Consider the following 23,223-nt stretch of genomic DNA (forward strand, 5'->3'; position numbering starts at 1 on the left):
TTGAGGGCATTAAATTGTTTTTGCATGGAATTGCTCTTCCTCGTCGTAAATGTGTAAATGTGCCTTTTTCCTTGATTGAAAGAATGGCAAAAAGTACAACTTTCTTTTTCTCTGACAAGTGGTCGGAGAAAAGGCTGGACACTGAACAACTTTTAAGACAATCCCTACATGAAGACATGTGACTATTATGAAGTAAAAGGGTTATTTTCAGTTTACTATAAGACTGTATTTCCATACAGACCAGTTCTTAGGATTTATACTGAAATCATATGTATGCTGATCAAGTAAAAATGTTTGATTACCTTTAGTGGCATGGTTCTCAAAGTGTGGTACGTGCAATCACCAGTGGTACGCGAGCTTCCTTCTACTGTACATACACCAGTGAATCATCAGGGTATGTGATTGCAGTGGAGCTGAGGACTTTTGACCAGAATGTGGAGAAAATTAAAAAAATAACAAAAAAATTATAATAAATTGAATAATAATAGGGCTACACAGTGGTGGAGTGGTTAGCACTCTTGCCTTGCAGCGAGAAGACCCGGGTTCGACCCCCGGTTTGAACAAGGGCCTTTCTGCATGGAGTTTGCATGTTCTCCCCGTGTGTGTGCGTGGGTTCTCTCCGGGTTCTCCGGCTTCCTCCCACAGTCCAAAAACATGCACCAGTGTATAACTTTACTTTTTACTTCAAGAGCTCATTATTTTCTCAGGTGGTACTTGGTATAAAAAGTTTGAGAACATCGATGAAGTCCCCTGCTGTAGTAGCAAACTTTTTTTCGTGCAAAAAACATCAAAGATCCATGGTGCACTTTATCGAATAACATCAAAGGTCCACAATACCATTTATTTCCCTAAGGCCATCAGTTGACTCCTTTAATTGTTCCCATATTATACTGTAACATATAATTTTGCATAATCAATTAAACTAAATCGAAACTTAATTAACACAACACTGGCTCCTACACCTGCTATAATGATGTCAATACTGTACACTAGTATAACATGATGTCCACATATCAGATTTGGGATGATTATTGAAATATAAAACTTAAAACTTTTTTCGATTTTATCCGAGAGTGATTTTGACAGAATGAACTTTTTGTTTTGGTTGTATTGGCTGAGTTGCATCATGATCCTGCCCTAAGGACAAAACAGATGCAACGCTGGACTTATTGCATGAGGATGTTGCATAACCAAATATATCTGTTGGAGCTCCACCATATGAGAAATTAGTAGTAGTAGTAGTTTGTATTGTATTTTTTGTTGTTTTCTGTGAAGTGTGGGGTTTATTGTTCCCAAATAGCATTTATAGTACATTTGTATGGAACTTAAATGTTTTACATTTTACTAGAATGGTGTGATTTTTTGTTTATAACACTGTACATTTGATTGAGAACTCCAGTTCAATATATTTGACTATATTGTGCTTTCACTGTAGCTGTCATGAACGGGGAGTGTGAGTGGTCAGAATTAGATATCTGCAGCTAGTGTTGTCTACAGTTCACAGGAACAGCAAACAGACCAGTGATAAAACCAACGCCTTCCGCCGCCTCAGCGTCAGACTGAAGAAATTTAAAAAAAAAGGGTGAACCTGCGGGGGGAAACTAACCGACCAACCGGAGCAGCAGCAGCAGCTGCCATTCAGCTCCTTTCACCGCGGGCTCCGTACGCCTCAGTAATAGATCACTGCTGAGTCTTTGAGAGGACACAGAGACACAGAGGACAGACTGAGGAGGCGGTGGCGCTTTTCTCCCCCCTGTGCTGCACTTGCACACAACCTGACTCGCGGTGTTCCTGCGCACATCCGACCTGAAGGAAGTTAGTACCTAGTTTGCGCGACAGCCAGGCTTCACTTTTGCGCGTGTGTTGTGTTTTTCTCACACCACTCGAGAGATTTATTGTCACTACCAGGACTTTTGGACAAGTCTCAGTCAGACCTGTTTGTTAGTGTGTTTTGAAATTTCCTTTCAAACAGGTATTGGGACTTTCTTTTTTTTTAAATGGAGTTGCTCACAGTCTTGGGGCGTGTCAGTGCGCAGGTAAGTCAGTGATTAACCGTCGATTATTGACCTGCTGTTCGAGTTTACGCTCGAATTTACTACAACCACGAGAGACAATGGGGGGCATTTAGGCTTCAAATGATAAATGAACCACAACGCTCTTAACTTGTTAACCACAGCTTCACCAACGTGACTTTTCACGTACATGTTTTAAGACGGACTTTGTTGTTTGTGCGTGAAATTTGGCGCAGTAACGTAAAAGCCTGCGTACACTGTGTGTGTGTGTGTGTGTGTGTGCTTGTATTTGCTACCTCTTTAGGGCATTTTCGGTCATAAATATTGACCTTGCCAGGACCAGTAGTCCTCATAGAGACTAAAACCTGGTCCCCAAATGAAGCAGCACCAAAGTCCCGAGGAACTGGTTTAGCTGAATGGTTAATTGGTTAGGATAGAGTTAGGTATAAACTGGTTGTGGTTAAGGTCATGGTGGGATAATGCTTTGTTTAGGTTGTCCAGATAAAATGAGTTCAAGTCAATGCAGCCGTCTTAAAAAGAAACGCTGTGCAAACATGTGTGTGTTTGTTGAGTAAGTCTCGTCTTGGCCCCAGGGCCAAATATGTGGAACATGTTATCAAGACTACATTCTCTGACAAGCTGCAGCTCATCGGCGTTACACACCACACACCTTTGTTAGGAAAGAGGCACCCACAGTACACACCCACTGTGTAGGCTGTGGTGGAAGGAACTGCTGTTACTGCAAAGTTAAAAAAAATAAATAAATAAATAAAATGAACCTGCTTAAGAGAATAGTCTGATGTAAAAAGTGTTCTCTGATGACCTCAACCTGAATCAGATCATACAATATCAATAATCACGTTAACATTTTGAGATGAATTATGTACACTTCTGTTAATAAGATTGTAACATCCTGTGTCATAGTAGGACTATGCTCTGTGTTTGTGACATCAACTCCTGTAAACATGCTCTAAATCAGAGGTGACAAACTTAGTAAAACGTGGCCTTTGACCTTGTCTTCCTTTAAACACAGCAACACAGCGTGGTGACAGAATATAATACTATAGTAGGCTATGTTTGCCAGCAATATTTTTATAATAGTAATAATAAGACATTACAACAAAAATGTGTTACAAGTATATATTCTATATACTGAATAAATATAAAAAAGCCACTTCTTCCTTTTAATTACCAGGAAATCTCATCATGAATGTCCTTATTGTGACATCATGCTGTGATACCACTGTTTTCGCCCCTCTTGACCAGACTAGATGCTCATTGGCCCCCGGGTCATTTGAGTTTGACACCGCTGCTCTAAATAATGTCTTCAGAATGAGACTAATAGTTGGATTTATAAGTGTGGGTGTAATCAGTGGAAAGATGCAGTAAGTCTAGATGCTTCTGTCACAGTAGAAGGCGAGCGATACCTCAAACCACGTTGTGCAAAGCTGCTCTTGCAAAAAAACCCACATGGTGCTCAGTGCTCATCTGCTCTAGTTTTTTGGCAGTCTCTGTGCATCTCTTTGTGTGCTTATGTTTGGTGCTGCAGGAGAGCTAAGGTCGACATCCCTGCACCCTGCTGAATGCCTTTCATGGCCCTGCATTAAAGGGGACATATTATACCCTATTTCCCCCATTAAAATAGTTCCCTGGTGTCCTAATGAACATGTCAGTGACATGCTTTGGTAAAAATACCATAAGGATGAAGAATCATAGTAGTTCAATAACCCTGCTAAACCCGCCCCTTTCAGAACGCTCGGTTTTCGTGCAAGGTCCCTTTATATGCAAATGAGACACAGGCAAACACACACCCACTTCTTCCAGGGGGTTTCTGATTTGTCCTCTTTACAGCTCTATTCGTCTCCCCCTCCCTCCACTAGTTCTCTGACAATATCAACATGTCAGCGAGAGTGCCGTCACAGGAAGAGACGTCCTACATAAGGATCGAGCCGAACACTGTCCAACTGTAAATCAGTTAAAAACACTTAGGAACAGAAGATCAGCGGTGACACAGAGAGTGCAGCACCGCTGCACAGAGAGTGCAGCACCGCTGATCGCCAGCGGCGCGCTGAATAAACTGTATGTTGCTGTATCAGACCGGAGACTGTGCTCCGGAGACCTCACCACCGCTGACCAGCTCCGGTGCTCCGGCGAGCTGGCGATCAGCGGTGGCGATCACCGTGTAACGCGCCACCGCTGATCGCCAGCGGCGCGCTGAATAAACTGTATGTTGCTGTATCAGATCGTGTGTTCGTGTGTTCGCACCACTTCACATCAGACTGCAAACAGCGGTCGCCGCATTTAGTCAGGGGACGTATTTCACCGACGTACAAACACACACATTGTTAAGAAAAGATCACATAGAGCTCATAACTGACCATTCTGACACGTCCTAATTAAACATATTTGTTCAGTACGTCCTCCATGACCGGAGCACAGACTCAGTCTGATACAATCACATAAAGCAGCTGTTTATGCAGCTCGCCGCTGACGATCAGCGGTGCTGCACTCTCTGTGCAGCGGTGCTACACTCTCTGTTTCACCGATAGCCTAAACTGCCGCTGGCGATCGCTGATCGCCACCGCTGATCGCCAGCGGCGCGCTGAATAAACTGTATGTTGCTGTATCAGACCGGAGACCTCACCACCGCTGACCAGCTCCGGTGCTCCGGCGAGCTGGCGATCAGCGGTGGCGATCACCGTGTAACGCGCCACCGCTGATCGCCAGCGGCGCGCTGAATAAACTGTATGTTGCTGTATCAGACCGGAGACTGTGCTCCGGAGACCTCACCACCGCTGACCACCTCCGGTGCTCCGGCGAGCTGGCGATCACCGTGTAACGCGCCACCGCTGTATCAGACAGTCTCCGGTCTGATACAGCAACATACAGTTTATTCAGCGCGCCGCTGCCGATCAGCGATCGCCAGCGGCAGTTTAGGCTATCGGTGACACAGAGAGTGTAGCACCGCTGCACAGAGAGTGCAGCACCGCTGATCGTCAGCGGCGAGCTGCATAAACAGCTGCTTTATGTGATTGTATCAGACTGAGTCTGTGCTCCGGTCATGGAGGACGTACTGAACAAATATGTTTAATTAGGACGTGTCAGAATGGTCAGTTATGAGCTCTATGTGATCTTTTCTTAACAATTTGTGTGTTTGTACGTCGGTGAAATACGTCCCCTGACTAAATACGGCAACCGCTGGCCACAGTCTGATGTGAAGTGGTGCGAACACACGAACACACGATTGCTGACTTTATCCGGCACATTAGCTTCATATATAAAATCCTCTGTAAAACACTGTGCTCCACTGTGCAGCCACCAACAGCACACTTGTCCCGCCACGTTGACATAATACCGCTCTTCCTCCCTCGCCTGCACTCTGGCAGGGACAAGGTGGAGCTAAGGTGGAGCTTGCGAAGTAAACGTACTGGTGGGGCGGTAACATTCGCGGTGAAATGCGCATGCTGACGTCATAAGCGCAGGGAATTCAACATCGAGCGTTTTATCGCCTATACTTACACTAAGCGGAACCACGAAAACATGACTGAGTATTGTTTTTCCACACTTTGGCGACTGGTAGGGCCCCCAGAGTCCCAAATATCAGTATTAAAATGGTTAAAAAGTTGATTTTGCATAATATGTCCCCTTTAACATCACTATGGCACTGACAGAATTACTGCCTTGCTGACTTTGGCTCACTCTGCCCTTTCTGGCTGTTCCTTTTACTTTTTAAAAAAATATATTTTTTCTTGCTTTGTTTCTTTCACTTGTTTTTGGCATAACTTTAATTGTTCACCTTGGTTCTTGTGTGTTTTATCCTAACATTTGTGTTGCACATTTTTTTTAATTGACCGTGATAGCCGTCCAACCATGTCTCACTTACAGCTCTTCCCAGCTTTGTTCCTTTGGTGTATGCCATCCATCTCACCATGGACAGCCTGCTGAGCGGGGCCAATAAAGGAGCTGGGGCTCTTGAGCCCGACACAGACCTCACCACGTCATAGATGCCACTTGCTGTCTTTACCCCCGTTTGACTGACTGTTGGGGAAACAACAAAGTGTAAATTCCTCTTAGCTTGCACAAAGGAGCCATGCACCCACTGCTGCTCTCCCTCAGTGTCCTTTGGCTGCTACCTCTGGCCTTGACACTGGAAGAAGACTCGCCGCTGGACTGCGTCCCCCGCAAATTTATCCTCTATCATGGTGAGCACTTCTGTCTTGTGTAACCTCGATGTGTTGGCCCATATTGGCACATACACACACAGACAGTGGTTTGTATTTAAACAGACTCCTTGAGAAACAGGGTTGCATTATTGGTGGTTGCTAAGTAATGAATCAGTCATATTTTCTGTCTCTGCAGGGGTCAACGCTCACCTGTTTCATGAGGACGGAGTGTTCAACTACTCCACCATGTTGTTGAGAGAAGATCTGGATCTGCTAGTGCTGGGTGCCAGAGAGGCTGTGTATGCTCTTGACCTCAACGACATCTCCAAGAAACGTGCCTCAGTAAGAACAGCACTGTTGACATTTGAAGGCCAGCATTTGTCAACTTAAGAAATATCTTATCAGAGATTTCTTGGACAAGAGCTTCAGTTTTGTGCAAGACTCTCTGCCCTGAATGGAGTTTCCCAGGCAGTAGTTGCTCTCAGGTTTTAATGTGGTTCAAATTCTGTAAAAGAAACCTGGGGAACTTAGTTCAGGGCAACAAAGACCCTTAGCATCCCTAAATGACTCAAACCAACCTTGTGTTGAGCTCTAAAAAAGCAGCTCAATCAAAAAAAATGGAGACATTTGTACCTGCTTCTTTAACTGCTAGTGTTGCATCCACAACCTTCTACGATGGAAAGAAAGTGAAAATGTGGACGAGTGTGTAACCGCGATTGTTTTCCCGGTTTTAGGTGAAATGGAGAGTGACGGCAAAGCAGAAATCGGAGTGTCAAAACAAAGGGAAAGATCCTGAGGTGGGTCCCGTCAGCTGAGAGCAGCATTACACCTCTGGAAATGATTAGAAGAATAAGAAGGTGTGATTCTGTTTGAGCAGATGTAGTTCATTGTGTTTTTAAATGCATTTACAGCTGGAGTGCAAGAACTATATAAGGATATTGCATACGATGGAGGACAAGAGGATGTTTGTTTGCGGGACCAATGCTTTCGATCCAGAGTGTGATTACATGGTAAGACAAATCGAGAGCTCTAGTTTGTACTTAAAAAACGGGAGTGAATACCAATGATTCGAGGATTTAACAGTGTTTGTGTGTTAAGTCCTATTCAGACGGAAAGCTGATTCTGGAGGATAAAAGAGAGGATGGCAAAGGGAAGTGTCCGTTTGATCCTGTACAGAGATACGCCTCCGTCATGGATGGTGAGAAGTTGTTAAACATTTCTTTTTAAGATAACAATGTTGCTTTAATGGTCCAGTGTGTAACACAGAAGAGGTTTTATTGTCAGAAACAAATGTATTTTGAAGTAGAAGCTTACTTCTCAAACGAGGATCAACAACTCGGCCGCCATAGTTCACTGACATGTTTGGGAAAGGGAGGGTTGAGCAGTTTTTGGCGTCACGCTTACAGACGGGACATTTAATGTCGCAAAATATTGTTTTAATATCCATTTTCTGTCTCGTTTGACCAGATGATAACCTGTACTCGGCCACTTCCATGAACTTCCTGGGATCCGAACCTGTCCTGATGCGCAGCTCTCCCATCTCCATACGCACCGAGTTCAAGAGTTCCTGGCTTAATGGTAAAATGTGACAATATCTTTTTGTTTCTTTATTATCTCTGTACTGGGCTATTTCAGGAGTTAAAGTTGATGGGTTTGTCTTCTTTCGTCTTCTTTTTACACCAGAGCCCAGCTTCGTTTCCATGGCTCAGATGCCAGAGAGTGAGAACAATGAGGAGGGAGACGATGACAAGGTTTACCTGTTCTTCAGTGAGAAGGCTGTCGAGTGCGATTGCTACAACAAACTGGTGGTCTCCCGTGTGGCCCGTGTCTGCAAGGTTATAAAGAGCTTACCGTGCTTGGACTTTTTCACCACTTTCATGATACAACAGTAGCACAATAATAGTGCTTCCCACACACACGTATGGCACTTTTCCATGATACAGTTTTAGCACAGGTATGTTTGACTTTAGTAATTGTTCCCTGGTGCCATCAACCACTGCTATCACTAGTGTGTGACATCGACAACCTTGAGCCATGAGCGTGACGTCCGACACAGGAATCAAACCGAACAATGCCCAACTGTAAATCACTTAAAAAGACTTAAAACATCCTGAAACATGCGTTAATCTCCAACATTTAGCAAGGACATTTCTAAAATCTCAATATTTAACAGAGGAGTCGCTCCACAACCCCTTACGCCTGATGCACAAGCCAAGTAGAGTCGAGCCGTGCTGAGCCAAGTAGTGCTAGAACTGTATAGTGGCCATTAAGCGCCATTATTCTGTCCCCATCCTGTTTGTGTAATATTATGGTGTGTGTCTGCGCCCACAGGGGGATCTTGGAGGTCAGAGAACTTTGCAGAAGAAGTGGACATCCTTCCTGAAGGCTAGAATGGACTGTCCGGTGCTGGAGTCTCAGCTGCCATACATTATTCAGGACACTTACCTTTGGTGTGATCCCCAGCACTGGAGGAACTGTTTGTTCTACGCCATCTTTACGCCACAGTCGTACGTTTGAAGCAAACATGTTAATGTGTCTGTCTCACAGGGAGGAGGGTCGCCCCTTCCTCAAATGGTGTTTGGCACAAAACTTGGCCCACATTTTCTGAGTTATTGTGTGTGTGTGTTTCAGGGACACATCAGACCTGTCTGCTGTGTGTGTGTTCCGGGTGTCGGACATTAGCAGAGTGTTTGCAGAGGGGAAATACAAGACTCCAGTCCCTGTAGAAACCTCTTTTGTTAAGTGGGTGATGTATAGTGGAGACATCCCTGTCCCTCGGCCTGGAGCTGTGAGTCTGCACATGTTTGTTTGTGTGTGTGTGTTGGAAACAAATCAAAATCTCAAAAGGCAACTTTTTTTTACTAGTGGCCCAGCTGGAAGCTGATTCCTTTTGTACTTTGACACCATTGTCCCTCCTTTTTCTCTTTCCTTGACCTCTTCACTTGTCAGTGTATAAACAATGAGGCTCGTAAAGCGGGTATAACTCAGACTCTGGACCTCCCAGACCGGACTCTTCAATTTGTAAAAGATAGGCCCCTCATGGACCAGGTTATCCAGCCAATAGGAGAGAAGCCCCTGCTGGTGCGAAGGGGAGCTACGTTCACACGCATCATCGTGAACCAAATGCAGGCTGCAGATGGCGAGAAGTACCACGTGATGTTTATCGGCACAGGTGTGTTTTCAGAGTCACTTCCTGCTTTGTTGCTCTAGATAGTTTGACACGATGAGTGTTTAAAAATGCAGTAGTATTTAAATATGGCATGTTTCCTTGTTTTTACATGAAAAGAGAAAGGCACCTTGCTGAAAGCAGTGAACTATGATGGAGAGATGTTCATCATTGAGGAAATTGAACTTTTCCCGTCCCAAGAGCCAATCAAAATCCTCAAGTTTTCTAATGTCACGGTAAGTTGAAATCTTACCATAGTCAAATTAGTGGCCTGAAATATAATATTTATATCATACATCAGTAGACAAGTTAGTAACCGTGTCATCGCTCTGTGACTGTGTGTGGGATGGATCAAACATGCACAGCGTCAGCTGTATGCAGGGTCAGACTCTGGAGCAGCACAGATACCACTGGCCAGTTGTGAGAGGTCCTCTTCCTGTATGGACTGTGTTCTAGCAAGGGACCCATACTGTGGCTGGGATAAAAGTCTTGGGAAATGTGTTGCTCTTTCTGAGTCACAAAGGTATGCCGCTGTCCTCCCTGATTGCAACTCTGGCATCAGCTCTAGTCAAACTATATTTAATTTATTGCCTCTTCTGCTTTAGAGAGCTAATCCAAAGTGTGAAAGAAGGAAATGGCTCTCTTTGCTCAAATGCACGTGAGTTCAACACACTAATTTAAAGCCCTCTGGGTGATATTGGGCTATGCTGATACATTTTATTTGATGTTGTTTTTGTTTTCAGGTCCAATCAAACCAACAAATCAGTCCATCTGGCCAGGTGGGAACGTGAAGCTCAGCTGCCCTAAGCCTTCTAACTTGGCGAAAACCAGCTGGAAGCGGGACAACCTCCCTCTGACTCCTTCAGAGCGGCTTCAGCTGCTGGAGGATGGACTGCTCATCCTCAACGCTTCACTCAGCGATGCTGGTCGATACCGCTGTCTATCTGTGGAGCACTCGAAAACCGACAAGTACACAACTACTGTGGCCGAGTACCAGCTCACATTAGATCCAGCAGGCTCAGGCAATGGTGGTCACAGAGTGTTTCCTCAGGCTCAGAGGGACGGCCCCTCTGTGGCCGGACTGCAGGTCGTAGTCGCACTCCTTGTAATTTCTCTTCTTGTCCTTTTGGCTTGGAACTTTTACAAAGGGCACCTGCCTCTTCCGTGGAAATGTGGGAAGAAAAATAAACAATCCCAGGGGTCCTGTGAGGAGGAGGGTGTAAACTCTGCTGCACACTACCAAGGAGCACAGAAGCCTGCACTGGCAGAGGACAAGCTCCTGGTGTCTGGAACAGGCAGCAGCAGCAGAAACAATAACCACACCAGAGAGGGGGCAGCGTTTAGCGCTGCAGGAGACGAGAATGACCTGCCAGATGTTAACCAATCACTGAATTACATAGACGATGAGTCTGAAATTTGAAAATGACTGAGCAGTTCTATCAAATTAATTAATGACAGTGCAACAAAACAAGTGTTTCTGGCTTTGCCAGAAGGTTGGAGTGAACAACCTTTCCGTGTTGAAGTCTCGTTTTCAGTGGACACAAACTGAGACACCAAAAGATTCTTAAGGTTTTTGTACATGCTTTCATTTCTTTTATTTTAATAATGCATGTACATTTTCTGTTTTAGCTAATTATTCTCTAACTATCCTAAAGATTCCAATGTTTTGTGAAGATTGGTTTGCTTTCATAGGGAATGTACAATACCTTAAAATGAGCCAATTTGTTTTAACCACGAGTTGTAGAGGTTTTGTTTTATTGTATTAAACCTTTTTCTACCTGACCTTTTTGATTTTTACAGTGTTTCCAAAAACAGTCAGCTGCTTTTACCACAAGACATGACTTGCCAAGAATGTGGAGAACCGCTGTGGAAGTACTTCGCAGTCATGAATCATCTTTGTACTTCTGTGTGTTACTGCTTAGTTTTGTACATACAGTTTTGCTAATCACTTAAGTTTGCAGCAAAAAACAACAGTTAGAGTAAAAAGGAGGAAATCTTTAATAAGTAATTTTTAAGCCACATAACAATTATCTTTTTCAAATGGAACAAAATGATTTGTAACTTTAACAAATGACATGATACAACAATGCAGACTGACTGTACAGCCTACATAAAAACTGTATGGTTAAAACCCAGAGACTGGCCTTTTGGTCCCTTCTGGTAAGCTGCCCCTATCTCCTGTAACGGTATCTCTTGAAGTGGAACCACAGCTGGAAGATTCCATTGGCGAATTGACAGCGGAAGCCGTGTCTGTGTGAATACTCCCATTCCCTATTCACTATCTTAAAGGCGATGTCCTCATAAGGAGGGCCTGCATGGAACCTTAAGATTCCAAAGTCTTTGTTGTCGGGACTGGGCTCGAGGAAGTACTGTGGGGTGGAGCGTTTGTCAATTAGATCTGGGTAGAAGATATTGAACTTGTATCCTTGGACGATCTTGGGCGGAGGATTGTCGAAGTCATAATGCGTCTGGTTGTATTTGTTCCACTCAAAGCCTGTGTGCACCCGATTGAAGAAGCGGGGCTTCCTGGGGCGATATTTGTCCGCCCACAAGTACATCTTTCCTGTGACGGGGAACTCCACGCTGAACTGGGCCTCATCGTTGCCCATGCCCTCTTTGGCACGACGCACAAAGAAGTCCTCTGCGCTCTCGCTGGTGTCACCTAATAGAGAAGTAGAAGAAGCAACGAGTGAAACAATCGCACATTTCTGAATCACACGTTAAGTGCATTATACGCACATGTTTTTGCATGTGTGTTCATGGTCTCGTACCTGTAACCTGTAGTTGTTGGCGTGCCAGCTGCAGCCTGTGTGTGTCCTCCTCTGGTGTGATGGTGTGCGTGTCTAGCGGCAGCTCAGAAGACGTGAGCAGCGCAGGACTGTAGCGCCCCGAGTCATACTCGGCCTGACTCTGCTGGATCAGGTCCTCCTCAGTCAACACAGCCTCCACCACCTCGCCACTCTCCTCTCCATCCTTCCTGTCACCCTCGCCTTGGTTAGAGGATGTGGATGGGCCTGCCTCTTCTTCGGTTTCTCTGTTCTTACTTTTGGTGGAGGATGACTGCCCAGGTTCTGCTGCTCTCTCCCTGGTTCTCTCACTGTCATTACAAAAACATTAGTTTATTTCTAGTGTGAAGTCTATACAACCAGATCCATGTTCTCAAAACTGGATGTTTCAGTGACAGCTCATTTAGCTGAGTATTAAGTGAATACTCAGGTCAGAGTAACTGACCAAGCCAGAGATTTTCAACAGTTTGTGGATATATGCAGTGTATGTTTCTAGGTAACTTACTCCTCTTCCTTAATCTGCTGCTCCTCTTTGATGATGGGGAATAAAGGTTCACTTTCCACTCCTTGTTCCTGTTTTAGCTTGAATAGCTTCTGCCGCAGCACATCCTGGTGTCGCTCTCTCAACCTGAGACATAACATTGTTTCCAATTAGTCACAGTTTTCCCTCTACTGTGATACATGGGTAGATCAAAGTATGTATGCAAGACCTTTGGCAAATGTGTGGCTTGGTCAGTAGTCTTGTATCGTGTATACAAAAAGGAGCATTCCATTATGGTTATGGTATGCTCGGTAATAAAACCTGCTTAACCTCTTCCTACATTTCTTAGCAAAAAAATGACCATGTTTGGCATTAATGGGTTGAGCAGCTGTTGAGACATTTGAGTGACTCAAAAGACAAACAATTCTGAAGCAATAGTAGATGTTTCTGTATATGTACCTGGCTCTGGCCATGTAGACTTTGACTTGCTGCAGCAGACTCTCCCAGTAACCGATATCAAGATTGGATCCTCCAGCCTGAATAGTTGACTCAATTTTCAGGTGCAGCGCCTGCAACTGGCTGTACGTCTTACCTTTGAAGACTGTCTGAACATCAATGCTCACAGCTGTGTTAATGCCCTCACGGCGGTCACCTGAGATTTCAAAAAGATTGCATTGAACAAGAAAAGTGTGGTTGAGAACAGCTTCCTGTTGCATTCACTACCACTTTGGGAATAGATGCAGATGCAACTTCACACATAACAGCAAACAGGAACAAATAACATCTCAGTGTAATAAAAAAAAAACATTGTTTCATAATGATTCATACCTGGCCCTTTCCCTGAGGCCTCCAGTTTTCTCAGTTTGCCGATTTCATCTTCAGTGATGGTTGTCATGTCTCTCCAGAAATCCACGTTCTTGCCTTGCTCCAACTCCATATACACCTATCAGTATAAACGACAGTTACAGTGAACCATGTACTGAGTGACTTCCTTTTGTCATTAATAGAAGTAAATCAACAAAAAAATGCTTCCTGTTTTGGGGTCAGAACTTCTCTCAGCAGTTTACACTCAAAGCTATGTCGTCATTCAAGGTTGACATTAGGTTTGGACAGAGTATATTGTGACATATTTTACAACACAGTACCACAGAATTCACTCCCCATCTCTCAAAGCATGAAATAGATAGTTTGTTACATCCTATACTTTTTAGTGTGTTGGCCTCTCAGTGGTAGTGAGAAGAAAGAGACTATGTGACATGATTTTGATGACAGAAACATAGATTCTTTGTTGGCAATATTGTCTCACTTTTCCTAAAAGGGATAAAGTAAAGTACAAGACGCATGGAAATCATCTAAGACCATGGTCTTGAATAACGCACGGAAACAAACTCCATGAAACAGACTTATTCAAACAAGTAACTGATTACCAAACACAATATCAGTGTGATCACATTAACAAGGTGACATGAAACATTTTATGCTTATGCGAGTTAACATTTGCTTGGTAATGTATGACAGTTAAGAGACTGCGACATTACCACATCTTCCACATAACATTGCTTATGTACCACAATTTATACCAAGTTTACCCTTGAATGTAACATATGAACACACCTTAATGTCCTCCAGCAGGTCATCCATATCAGTGACTGTGAGCCCGTTGAGGAAGGTATAAGGTTCATGCATTTCTACAGCAAGATCGTCATCCTCTGCACTGATGTACTTTGCCAAAAGATCAATGGGCTTGGCACGACCATCACGTATACGAATTTTAGATCTAAACACGTGGCGAGAAAATGCATATCAATATTTACAAACTGTTGTTCCGGCCTGGAAACCAACTGAAATTGTGCAAACAAATCACATTGCTGTAAACAAACCGTAGTTTGGCCTGATGTAAATGGAAGTTGTCTTCCTGTTCAGCCCAGGTCTTGAAATGCTCTGCCTCCTTCTCTCTCTGCAGCATCTCCAGCTCTGTCTCTCTCATGGCTTTTTCTCTCTCCCGCTCCAAGCGAAGCTGTTTCACCTACATACAAAGTTATAATGATTAACCAATGAACAGATCCTCAAAACTCAAGAACATTATACTACTACAAGAAACTATCCTGCTCATACCTTCTGCAGCTCCCTGCGGTTTTCCTCCTGAATACATTTGTTCCTATCCTTAAGCTCTTTTTCTCCAAGATGGCCGATGCCCTTCTTATCCAATGCCTGAAAAAAATATATACACACATTTAGGCAATATTTGAGACAAGGTGTGACAAAAAAAAAAAGGCAATAACTGTTCTGTGACCGAAATAATCAGCTGCCCCAACTCACCTTTTGCCATTTAAATGTGCCTAATAAGTTGTTGTCACCAAAGGGATTGTCAGCATTAGTGTAGCCCATGTATTCCTCACTCCAGCCCATCTTTTCTCTCCTCTTCTTCTCCTTTGCCTCCTTCTTTGACAGTCGTCTAGCCCTCTTTTCCTCTGGTGTCTCCAGAGCTTTCAGCATTTCTTTTTGATTTTTCTTTTCCTCCTTTTCCTTGACTACGTGCCTCTCATGGTCAGACCCCGAACTATCAGATGACTCAGGGGAACTGGAGCGCTGCCTCCCTCGACTTCTTTCCCTCATCCTTTGTTCCCTATCTTCACTCCTCTTGCTTCGCTCTTTGCTTTTTTCGCTCTCTCTCCTTTCTCCTTCTCTGCTGCTGCATTCCTGTCTCTCTCTATCTTGGTCCCTCCTCTGTCTGTCTCTGGCTGGACTCCTTCTGGCTGGACTCCTTCTGGCTGGACTTCTTCGTCTTCTTCTTTCTCTGTCACTGCTTCCATCATGGGAGTGTGAGCTGGACTGGGACCTTCTTCTTGTCCTCTCTCCAGATGTTCTTCTCCGAGCCTCCAATTCCTTTCTCCCTCTCATCATTTTGGGATCATCTGAATCAGAACTAAGACAGAAAAGATGATTCCGTATGTTTGTTTGTTGATGAATAACCATGTTTTTTTTCTATTCACCAAAGGAACAATGGGCTACAAAAGAGAACATATAAGGTGCTGTTTGTTTATTACATTGAAAATAGCCGTCCGTAAACCTTTGAAAATATAAAACCAATACTCCGAAGACTTTGAAAGAGGTTAATCTCTATCTACTCAAGGATCGTCTTGTCTGTCTGCCCGTCTTTGTCCAGTGTCAAGTTCAGAGTCATCAAAGTCAAGAGTCAGCGTCATCAAAGGCACATTTTTGGTCGTTTATATCTGTCCCCCTGGAAACCATATAAAAAACACCCATAATTACCTGGATGATCGGCCCCGGTGTGTTCCCGGCCTCGTATCGCTCTCAGAGCCACTTCTGGAACCAAGACGGTCCCTGTGCTGATGTCGATGTCTGGCAGGAGAGCCATTGCTGGAGTCCCTGCTAGCGGAGCGTCCCCGACCACGGGCGGTTATTTTGTTGTCCACGGACCGACTGCGCCCTCTCCTTTTCTCCGGAGACCGAGACTTGCTCACTCTGGACATGTTTCGCCGGTCTCGGCTGCGGCTTCTGGGCCTGGAGCGGGACCGACGTCGTGATTTCGAATCCATCACGGAGAAGTTGGTCAGCGCGGGGTCTGAACTGTACTGTGTCGCGTAAATAAGACGTAGCAAAGGGAAGCTCTATGCAGTTTTCATTTAATCTCAATACAGCAGCGATTAAATAAAATACATATAATAAAATACATACGTAGAAGTAAAAATCTGCATTTACGTGTAACTCGATAAATTGCCTGTTTTCCACAATAACCACTCAGGCACTACAAAGACAACTACACAGGGGCTTTCTACGATGAAGCGCATATTCATGACACTAAAAAACATTCAAAAACACAAATAAATAGCTGTCAAGTTTAACTGTTATTCTGACAGCACTTAAACATTAAGAATTCATTTTATTTGAACGTAGCTGTCACGCACTATTAAAATAAATTAAGGTTTAAAATAGGTCAAAGCAGGTTTTCTGAAACACAAACAACATCGCGTTTTCGTGACGTCATGCAATTGGCTAATAGAGTTCTCTGAATTCGCGTTTAAACCAATATTTTAATGAAACATATGACCAACTTAACGAATGTGTCATTTTATAAATGAATTGTCTGCAGTCAACTCATTTCGTATGACCTGGTGTGGCTCATTGGTTGCCTTTGCAGAATAAATAATTGTTACAGTTTAAATTGGACTACAAATACCATACGACACAAGGCGTCATTGCCTCTTATGATGGAAGAGTGGACTCCTTTCAACAACAGTATTCTTTACTCAGTCATGTGAAAGGACGTTCTCAACTACATTTTCCACCAGACCAAACCGATAGTGTTTTTCTTTTCTACTCTGGCTCTAGTGGGGAGTTATAAACTGCGGTGAAGTGGGCTCCAGCTGATCGGTAAGGTGGAGCTTGTCAGCTAGCTCAAATTAGCCTACAGTTACCAGTAGATTTACGGCTTATGTCCGAGGTTGCCCTGCCAGGTAGATCAACTAAAGCTGGAGGCGCCGGTCAGCCACAATGATTTGGCAAGTGCACCCATTACTGAGCATTGACGTTGGTAAATAATTTATCCGGTTTGGGAACAAATCAACTCCTTTCAACGTCTTTGTTTGCGTGCGCGCAGCCTGGCTGGTTTGGCCTGTTTCATTGTCTGCGAAGATCGTAAACACACCAGTTGTTTTTCCCTGTCGGCACAGGTTGTTTTTGGCTAGTTAGGCTAACTTAGCCCTGTTCGTGTAAACACAACCCGTTAGCTGTCTACTTCAGATTATCCCCAAACAAAACTATCAAAAACGAGTATGGCGCAACACGACTCAACTCATGTAGCCAGTTCTCAAAAGGCACTTATGTTGGAGATGAAGAGCCTCCAAGAGGAGCCTGTCGAGGGTTTCAAAATAACACTGGTGGATGAGGCTGATTTGTACAACTGGGAAGTGGCCATTTTCGGACCCCCGAACACCCATTATGAAGGAGGGTATTTCAAGGTAAGAACCTTTTATTGCAGCTTGTCTTTGGTACAGCTGCCACTCCAACCAGACCACGTCACAACAGCTACATGATCTACAAGTAATAACACAATAAAAATACAAGAAAACGCCATTGGATCACAGAGGTTCAAACATGTTGTTAAATATGTATAATATACTGGTTGATTCTTCCAAAAAAAACACCGTTACCAGCTTAAGCATTTCCCCTTGTCCACGTCTACCTCAAGACATCGTATATGGGATCATATACGATAATACAGCACACTGTCATAAAAGGCACCCACAATAAATTAAATGTGGTGAATTTCCATTAACCAGATAATAGATCACGGAGAAAGATGTTAATATTCCACTTTAATTTACTTTAAAATCCTGTGAGTGATTGATTTTGATGTTCCACAAGTGAAGCCTGAATCAACTGTTTAAATTGCCTTGAAATGTCATCAGAAACGAAGGAAACATGACCACTAAAAACAGTGGTAGCACGTAGTGGTGCATAGTATGCTCCTCATAGATTAGTCATTTGATTCACGCATATTTGGATCCTACCCGGCAACCCCGGGAACAACACTCCAATATGTTTTATTTAGATTACAGTACCTGTTTTAAACTCTAGTTGCATATCTTACATATAGCCTAAGATTTTTGATATTCTCTACAAATGTTCACTACAAATAAGTGTCCTAATAAACATGTTTTGTAACTTTGCTCTCATTAGTTAATATGTTACAGAAAGCTTATGAATGCAAACCAAATTTTGGTAGACCATGAACAGAAAGCTCAGCTGAATTGTGGTTATTTTGGTTAGGAAAATTGACAGAGAAATGTCATAACATCTCATGCTTACATTGCACATAGTGATATGAAAGAGTTATGTCCCTTTTGTAAAATATTCAGGCTAGCTCCATAGCTATTCTGTAATTTAAGTACAGTGCTAAAAGTGCCACTAATACGAGACAATGTCGCCCATAAGATTCAAGTCTGTCATAAAAATACCAAAATTATAGACACACAGTGTACAGCCAAATTAAAAGGGATCTTTATGTTCTAGGCTCGGATTAAGTTCCCCATAGACTACCCATATTCTCCACCCACCTTCCGGTTCCTCACCAAGATGTGGCACCCCAACATCTATGAGGTAAAGTATCATAGCCTTGTTCAATTTTATATTGCATCTTACGTCCATTTCATACTTTCATGCTTTATTAATTAAATAGCTGCCCTACAGTTGGCGGATAATAAAAGAGAGTTTATTTATTCTGTTTTAGAATGGAGATGTGTGTATTTCTATACTGCACCCCCCAGTGGATGACCCACAGAGTGGAGAGCTGCCTTCAGAGAGATGGAATCCCACCCAGAATGTCCGGTTAGCACAACTACTCATTATCTCTCCCCTTATGTGTCTTTTTATCTGTGTTCCTTCCTGCTCTGAACTCTTCAGCCACGTGACTTGTTCCCTTATCACATGACATTTGTCTTCCCCGGAGACTCTTCAGAAATTCCCATAAACCCAACATTGAATCTATTTGTGGGAATTCAACACCACATGTGTAATGAGATCTTTCTTGGCAAGAGGCATTGTCCTTTTGTTGGCCCATTGTTCATTATTTCTAGGACTCTACAATCTACAGACATCACAGCTCAGTTTAAAGTATTAAATATTTAAATTCTTACCTTTTTAAAAATGATAACTGCAACTCCTACCTCATATATAAAAGCTTACCATGGCCTCAAAATTGCTTGATTTCCTCCTTTCACAAGGGTTAAATTTGATCTTTTAAGCCTGCCCCCATCCATGTTACCGTCCATGTTGTTTACCTGTAAATAATATGACGTTTTCAATTGCCAAAAAGTGATTACAAGTGTTGTTTCTGCCTCAAAAATGAGTTCACTCATGAAGGTTTATGTTGATAGATTATATATCACCCATGCCCTTTTACCAGCAATGCACTAAACAATTGATGTTATTAAAATGCATTTTTCGCTGGGAAAAATGTGAAGTCTCCCAAATTTGTGCCAGTTTTCCTGGCCCTTTTAAGATTGTAAATTTAATGCCTTTATGGACTCTTCATAATACTAAATAAAACATTTAAAATTGTGTCAGCTCAAAAATAATTCTGATGGTTATCTTTGTCTATTTTGAATAGTTACCTCATAACAATTCCATCCATCTTCTACCGCTTTATTCTCAACATGAGGGTCGCGGGGGGGCACTGGTGCCAATCCCAGCTGACATGGGTCCTAATAACAATTCATGTGCATTAAACATTTCCATCTTTAATACAAGGACATTTAAAATGGCCACATCTCTTATTTCTGAAAGATATTTTGTGACTGTATTTTAGGTCACCAAATTGTCACATGCCACTCATTTTTATTCTTTCCTCCAGGACCATTTTACTGAGTGTGATCTCGCTGCTAAATGAACCCAACACCTTCTCTCCTGCAAATGTGGACGCTTCTGTCATGTACCGTAAATGGAGGGACAGCAAGGGCAAGGACCGTGAATATGTGGAAATCATTAGGTAAAATGTCAAACAATATTATCTCAGTGCACCAGATCTAAAGAAGATTGTTCTTATTACTGTGTGTGTTCTTTATCCCTCCCTCAGGAAACAGGTTTTGGCCACCAAAGCAGAAGCAGAGCGCGATGGCGTGAAAGTTCCCACCACACTGGCTGAGTACTGTGTCCGCACACGTGTCCCAGCCCCTGACGAAGGCTCTGACCTCTTCTATGACTATTACTATGATGATGATGATGTGGAGGGTGGAGATGGCGACTGCTGCTACGATGAAGATGACTCAGGGAATGAGGAGTCGTGACATGCTTATTTTTGACAGTAATGCTGTCTAGCTGGCATATGCCATCCCCTTTTTTTCTGCCTGGGTTGCCAGATATTCAAGGTCTACAACCTTGAAAGATTTGAAGCTTCTCACTACAATGAAAATAGCTGTTTTTACCTAAACCTCTTAATTATTCTTGAGGTTTAAATCAATGCGTCATTGTGGAAGGGTCATACCTAGTAAGATTTGCACCAGCACAAAAGTTTATCCAGTTTTTATCACCACATAAAACCTTACTTTGAGAGAATTTAATTCCCCTGTATGGTACAAGATATTGTCGGTTTAATATCATTGTCCACAACAGCATCATTTACACTGGTGCAAACACTTCCAAACTTTTCTCAATCTCTCTCTTTGCATATGTTTATTTCCCTAATTGTAATTGGGTCTCACCAACCAGTACTTGGTCTAAGTGAATGACTAAGGAGGAGGACTAAATGCAGCCTGGTTGTGTTGAGCAATGTGCTGCAAAAACATGGAGTCTGACGTTTCAGTTTTCACAGTCTGTCTTGATTCAACAGGACGGGACATGAATTGACACAAGACTGTGTTTTCAAAGTTCCTGTGCATGCCAGAACATCTTTGAAAGCTTTGTGTCTCTTATTGATGGACAATTTGCCTACTTCATGATCTTATTTCAGCTTGATGACAAAAAGGCACCTGTGATGATGAAGAAAGTGTGTCCTCCAGACCATCTGACGAGCTGAATCAGTGGGTCTAAATCTTTGTGAACATTTTTGCTAACATACTGATATTTGCTGTGTTTCCTCTTGTTATTGTTGGATGTATTTCTTTATTATTTTGAGTGTGGGGTCATGTTATTTTAAGTAGCTCAGATGTAAGTCGTGTAGGGTGACCAAGTTTCTCAGCATCGGCTGGTGAGTGGGCAGAACTAATTACTGATCCAAGCTATATTCCTCCTCGTGTTTGCTCTCTGAGCAATCCAAAGGAGCCAAAGACCTAAACCAGTGTAAAAGAACACCCAAAGCATTTTATGGCTGTTTGTTGTACTCGTCTTTTTTTTTTGCTCTCTTGCAGGCTTTGTTATTTATTTAATTTTTTCTTTGGTTAGATCATATGCCTGCAGTCTCTGATTGAGAATTAGATTTGATTGTCAAAACAAAAAAGCCATCGTAGGGGAACGTGTTGGTCTAAAGGTGTTTAGGATTATTAGAGTGAAGAAGGCCACCATGTTTTATTTTCATTTCAGTTCTTTGTGTTAGTTGACCGTGAATAGGTTTAAGAGTGTTTGGGTGTCTGTGTGTATTCTCGCATAAGCAATTTTGATCATTTAGTTTACTTAAATTGGTACTTCATAATAAATTTCTCAGGACAATGAATTACTTATGGCAAAATTCAAACAGGTAAATACTTCCCTCTTCAGTGGTCTTCACTCTTGGTTTACAGTTTCAACAGGAACCATAACTGACATGCACATGTTGCTGTATTGGTGGTCACCATGTTGTTTTACTCACCTGCATTTATTTTTTATTTTCTGCTATTTAAAAAAAATAAATAAAAAAAGTGTATCGGAAAAAGGAAGGTCTAAGTTTAAGCTTTTAACTATTTGGAGAAACTACTGGGTATTTTCACTCTTGTGAATGTGAACAGATGAGCCACAAAAACTTGGCAACATGGATGTTATGTTTTTATATATTTTATATAGACTTCCCAAAGTTCAAATTACACATTTGAGCTTTGTTCTTTGGAACTGTGTATTCCATTTCATACTCCACTGAGATTTAGGATAGAAGAGATAATAGTCAAGGAATAAGCTCAGGCAGTGTGAAATAGCTCTGAGACATAAACTGCCCCAGAGACATGATGACGGTTTTTAATAGACTTTAATCTCTTTGTTGAACTTCAAACTGTGAAGGGCAGCATTGCACTCTTGGTGTACAGGCTGTTGGAAATTCTTGGAAGAAGAAGAATCAGTTGTCAAGTGGAAACACTAAAATACTGAAGAAAGTTCACTGTCAGTGTACGAAAGTTAAAATACCACCAGCTGAAAGAGTTAGGCAGCTCTGTATTTCCAAGGGCCTGTATAATAAGATTTAACATACTAAGTAGGTTTTAGACCATTAAATATTTGGATTCCTACATTTTAAGTGGCCTCACATTCACACTCGGTCACAGACAACATGAGAGTTATAAAAAGTGGGATAGTGTTTCATATGTAGAGCAATTTGTTAAGTGTTAGAATTAGTTTTTAACCACAAATGTATGGACTTTGTTGTCACTATTCGCTCATTCATTTCTGTAAATGAATTAAATAGAAGGCCCCACAAAACTTAAAAGCTTATTTTGATCTCAAAATGACTTCATTCACGAAGGCTACATTTTACCTGTTGAAATATCTGTGCTAAAGCTAAATGACAAAATTACATGTAATCTGTAGAATACAGCAATTGTACAAGAGGTTGTTCTATCCTAAAATTAGTTAGTCACACTCATTCTCACACTCAATTTGACAGATTAGCATTCCCATAAACATATTGAGATGCATGTAAAGGGTCAGTACATATTAAAATACTTATTATCTTTCATGGCAAAAAAGCGATTACACACATTTATTGAAAGTAACTTGATTTTAAATTGAAAAGGAGCTGTTGTATAGCTGATTTTTACTTTGTGATGGGCTCAAACATTCAACTATTTAGTTATTCATTCATTTATTTATTCATTATTTATTAAACTTCTCATTTACAACACTGTAAAGCATTTCAACATTTTGAGATAAACAAAGAATAACACAACAAAATAAATCAACAATAAAAAACTCATGA

The 23,223-nt window shown here is 42.3% G+C and overlaps 3 protein-coding genes across 3 annotated transcripts; 2 read left to right on the forward strand and 1 right to left on the reverse strand.

Moving 5' to 3' along the window:
• The first annotated feature begins 1,597 nt into the window (after positions 1 to 1,597).
• LOC131443693 (semaphorin-4E-like) lies at positions 1,598 to 11,123 on the forward strand. Its single transcript, XM_058613590.1, has 15 exons — positions 1,598 to 2,036; positions 5,898 to 6,214; positions 6,372 to 6,517; positions 6,910 to 6,972; positions 7,087 to 7,185; positions 7,274 to 7,373; positions 7,643 to 7,753; positions 7,859 to 8,010; positions 8,507 to 8,682; positions 8,807 to 8,963; positions 9,125 to 9,347; positions 9,462 to 9,577; positions 9,707 to 9,864; positions 9,947 to 9,999; positions 10,085 to 11,123. The coding sequence occupies exons 2-15, from the start codon at positions 6,103 to 6,105 to the stop codon at positions 10,759 to 10,761; spliced, it is 2,343 nt and encodes a 780-aa protein (XP_058469573.1). The 5' UTR covers positions 1,598 to 2,036; positions 5,898 to 6,102; the 3' UTR covers positions 10,762 to 11,123.
• Positions 11,124 to 11,321: 198 nt separating this feature from the next.
• Positions 11,322 to 16,215, reverse strand: cactin. Its single transcript, XM_058613458.1, has 10 exons — positions 15,882 to 16,215; positions 14,928 to 15,534; positions 14,724 to 14,819; positions 14,489 to 14,634; positions 14,223 to 14,385; positions 13,437 to 13,551; positions 13,068 to 13,260; positions 12,633 to 12,755; positions 12,113 to 12,438; positions 11,322 to 12,003 (listed from the first exon to the last, which is right to left on the reverse strand). The coding sequence occupies exons 1-10, from the start codon at positions 16,166 to 16,168 to the stop codon at positions 11,513 to 11,515; spliced, it is 2,547 nt and encodes an 848-aa protein (XP_058469441.1). The 5' UTR covers positions 16,169 to 16,215; the 3' UTR covers positions 11,322 to 11,512.
• A 234-nt stretch (positions 16,216 to 16,449) lies between these two features.
• Positions 16,450 to 21,979, forward strand: cdc34b (cell division cycle 34 homolog (S. cerevisiae) b). Its single transcript, XM_058613723.1, has 5 exons — positions 16,450 to 17,590; positions 18,645 to 18,731; positions 18,862 to 18,959; positions 19,984 to 20,118; positions 20,206 to 21,979. Exons 1-5 carry the CDS (start codon positions 17,405 to 17,407, stop codon positions 20,414 to 20,416), a joined length of 717 nt encoding a protein of 238 aa, XP_058469706.1. The 5' UTR covers positions 16,450 to 17,404; the 3' UTR covers positions 20,417 to 21,979.
• The last annotated feature ends 1,244 nt before the right edge of the window (positions 21,980 to 23,223 follow it).

The sequence above is a fragment of the Solea solea genome, chromosome 1 (genome assembly GCF_958295425.1).
Source record: "Solea solea chromosome 1, fSolSol10.1, whole genome shotgun sequence".
Lineage (NCBI taxonomy): Eukaryota > Metazoa > Chordata > Actinopteri > Pleuronectiformes > Soleidae > Solea > Solea solea.

Bases quoted from the DNA above. Each gene is read 5' to 3' on its own strand.
- LOC131443693 (XM_058613590.1), top strand. From the start codon at position 6,103: ATGCACCCACTGCTGCTCTCCCTCAGTGTCCTTTGGCTGCTACCTCTG. The intron at 9,578-9,706 runs GTAAGTTGAAAT...AAACATGCACAG, and splicing joins TCAAGTTTTCTAATGTCACG to CGTCAGCTGTATGCAGGGTC. The intron at 10,000-10,084 runs GTGAGTTCAACA...TTTTGTTTTCAG, and splicing joins CTCTCTTTGCTCAAATGCAC to GTCCAATCAAACCAACAAAT.
- cactin (XM_058613458.1), bottom strand. From the start codon at position 16,168: ATGGATTCGAAATCACGACGTCGGTCCCGCTCCAGGCCCAGAAGCCGC. The intron at 15,535-15,881 runs GTAATTATGGGT...TTTCTGTCTTAG, and splicing joins CACCGGGGCCGATCATCCAG to TTCTGATTCAGATGATCCCA. The intron at 12,756-13,067 runs GTACATATACAG...GTTATGTCTCAG, and splicing joins GTCTACATGGCCAGAGCCAG to GTTGAGAGAGCGACACCAGG.
- cdc34b (XM_058613723.1), top strand. From the start codon at position 17,405: ATGGCGCAACACGACTCAACTCATGTAGCCAGTTCTCAAAAGGCACTT. The intron at 17,591-18,644 runs GTAAGAACCTTT...TTTATGTTCTAG, and splicing joins ATGAAGGAGGGTATTTCAAG to GCTCGGATTAAGTTCCCCAT. The intron at 20,119-20,205 runs GTAAAATGTCAA...TCCCTCCCTCAG, and splicing joins GAATATGTGGAAATCATTAG to GAAACAGGTTTTGGCCACCA.